Here is a 2987-nt window from a genome sequence, read left to right as displayed (position 1 = left end):
TCATTACCTGATAGTAGTGCCTACTTTTTTTTTTAATGTATTTAGTACAGGGTCTTACTATGTAGCTCAGACTCACAGTGAGCCTCCTGTTTTCAGTCTCCCCAGTGCTGGGATTACACGGGTGCATCACCATGCCGTCTCGGAGGCTGGCTCAGCAAGCCAGGGGTGGGGAGGTGGGCCAGCACTGTGCTCCTGGGGATCAAATCCCAGTCCCTGGTTTTGCCTAAGCAAGCTCTTAGCCAGCTCAACTATCTCGCCAGCCCTCTGACATCCTCTTTGTTTTTTTTTTTTTTTTTTAATTTTTGTTTTTGGTGGAACCAGGGATTGAACTCAGGCGCTTGTGCTTGCCAGGCAACCACTTATTCTACTGAGCCATCTCCCCGGCCCCTGACATCCTCTTTGATTTCCTTTTTCTTTTTACCTTTTTCAAACAGGGTTCCACCATGCAGTTCAGGCTGGCTTTCAGCTCACTTTGTAGCCCAGGCGGGCCTCAAACTCTCAATGATCCTCCTGCCTCAGCCTCCTGAGTGCTGGGATTACAGGAATGCACCACTACACCTGGCTGCTTGCCTTTTTCAGAGGACTGTAGTTTTGCTGGATGTCCTTATGCAGTGTTTTTTCTAATTGCTCTGAGTTCGTTGCTAGTGCACAGGAATGCTCTTGATTTTAGTGTTCATTTTGTATCCAGTTACACTACCGGATTTGCCAAGTAAATCTAGAAGCCTTTTAGTGTTCTGGGGGCTTTCTATGTACATAGTATCACGTCACCTGTAAATAATTAACTTCTTCCTTTCCTCCTTCTCTTGCTCCTGATTCTAGATGTAAAGCTTTCAGTTTTTGTCTATTTTGTATTGCGTTGACTGTTGGTTTTTCATAGATGGCTTTTATCAGCTTGAGATAAAGACCATTAATTCCAGTTTTCTGTAGGGTTTTATCATGAGGTTGGACTTTGTCAAATGCTTGTTCTACATCTACTGAGAAGACCTCTAAGTACAGATAGAAGACAAAAGCTTAATGTCCCGAGGGAGCGGGCGGCACTACATGGAGCCAGGCGAGAACAGCTGTCTCGCTTTTAATTCTGGCAAGCTGGGCCTCCAGGCTGCAGATAACAGCGTCTCAGGTTGGCCCGTTTGTTGTTTTACCCTTGCTTGGGATTTTAATGGCTTCCTTTGCGGGTAAACTTAAGAGTTAGGTAAATGCCTGAAGTAAATAGTAGTTTGTGTTCACCAAAGTAATTTCGCACATTCTTTAGCCTGCCTTTAGTCCTCAATAAATGTGAGATGCTTCTGTGGCTCTGGGCTCAGGGACTAATCTCAGTGAGACCTCTGAAGCGATAGTCATCGGGTCTTTTCTCTTTCCGCACCAACGGATAACATACAACGACCATATGGTTTTTGTCCTTGGCTCTGATATGGTGCAATACTTTTATTTATTTATGTTGAAGCAACCCTACATCCCTGGGACGAATCCTACTTGGTCATGATATATAATCTTGATGATTTGTTGCACTGTTTGCCAGGATTTTATTGAGGATTTTTGTGTCTGTGTTCGTTAGGGATATTGGCATATAGTTCTAATTATTTTTTAAAGGATTCTCATTTTATTGCTGCACTTTTTGAAGACAGCCATATCCACCACTTCCATTCTATCACTGATTGTGGGTCCCCCCCCCCTCCCGCATCATTGTAACGTTCACACAACGAAATTCCTGACTTGGTAACCTGAACAACGGGAATCAGGGCCGCTATCTTCTATTTCTCCCATACATGCAAAGGGGCGGTACCAGACAAACAAGGAAAAGCATGACAAACGCGCATTTGGCTAACTCGATTAAACCCCCTGTCCCGAGGGCGAGATGGTTTCCTGCAGGACGAGGTGAAGGAGGTGGTTCTGCTCCGCGGTCAGCAGAGGCCACATCTCCACCTGCAGCGCCTTGATGGCTTCGATGTCCTTCTCCTGGGCAGCCATGACCAAGGACTGCAGTAGCAGAAAGAGCTCCTCGGGGAGCTGGCCTCCACTCTCCGGCCCGTGGCTGTCGAAAGCCTCCCAGGAATACTTCTCCAGTGTCTGGGCGTGCTCGGGCAGGAGCTTGGCGGGTGGCGGCTGCAGTAACAGCAGGAGCAGCACACGGGACACCTCGCAGCGAACAAGCATGTCGGAAAAGGCACCCGGCGCGGCTGGAGAGGGCACAGCTGTAGCCACAGCGGCAGCCTCATAGGCGGTGGCTGCATCAGCGGAAGCAGTACTAGGGGTCGCCGAGATCAGGACCGGAGCCCCAGCAGACCCGGACTGGGGCCCTGGAGGCAGCTGCGGTGCTTGCTGGCTCTGGGTCCCCGGAAGCGGTGGCAGCTGCGGCATCTGTGGCATCTGTGGCTGCGGGGGCAGCTGCACGGGGTGGCCGCCGTGCTGGAGCGCCAGGCGCTGCATGTGCATGAAGAGGGCCAGAGCTCCGGGGTAGTCCCGCGCCAGCAGCTGGCAGGAGGCCGGGTCACCGAGGGCCTGCAGCGCGGCCAGGGGCAGCAGGGGCAGCTGAAGCTGGGCGGCACGCTGGAAGTGGCCCGCGGCGGCGGCCGGCTGTCCCAGGTCGCGCAGGGCGGTGGCCAGCTCCAGACACAGGGCGGCGGCGGCGGCCGGCTGTCCGAGCTCCAGGTGCAGGCGCACGGCGGCGCCCAGGGCGCTGGCGGCCGCCTGCAGCGGCTCTCCGTAGGCGGCCGGGCAGCTCAGGCGCTGCCGTTCGTCGCACTCCTGCTGCAGGAAGAGGCGCGCGGCCTCGGTGAGCGCCAGCGCCTCCCCGGGCCCGTGGAAGAGCGCCTGCTGGCAGCGCGCCACGGCCAGCTGGCACCACGCCGCGTAGGGCAGGCACTCCCGGGCGCGCAGCTCGCGGCCCAGCTGCCCGAACTGCTCGCCGGCCTCCGCCACGTTGGGCTTCCGCAGAAACCGCTTCTTCAGCTTGTTGGACACCAGCCGGTACCGGGCCAGGAAGTCCC

The 2987-nt window shown here is 54.5% G+C and overlaps 1 protein-coding gene across 1 annotated transcript; it reads right to left on the bottom strand.

Annotated features, from left to right (window-relative positions):
* Positions 1-1586: 1586 nt before the first annotated feature.
* LOC101588401 (factor VIII intron 22 protein-like) lies at positions 1587-2985 on the bottom strand (the record flags this gene model as incomplete). Its single annotated transcript, XM_004624461.2, has 1 exon — positions 1587-2985. A coding segment is annotated over one exon (1155 nt), but the record flags the coding sequence as incomplete, so codon positions are not given.
* Between the last annotated feature and the right edge of the window lie 2 nt (positions 2986-2987).

Source organism: Octodon degus, unplaced genomic scaffold (assembly GCF_000260255.1).
Source record: "Octodon degus isolate 3935 unplaced genomic scaffold, OctDeg1.0 scaffold00005, whole genome shotgun sequence".
In the NCBI taxonomy this organism is placed as follows: domain Eukaryota; kingdom Metazoa; phylum Chordata; class Mammalia; order Rodentia; family Octodontidae; genus Octodon; species Octodon degus.
Note: the sequence above shows the minus strand (reverse complement) of the source record. Positions and strands in the feature narration are given on the sequence as shown.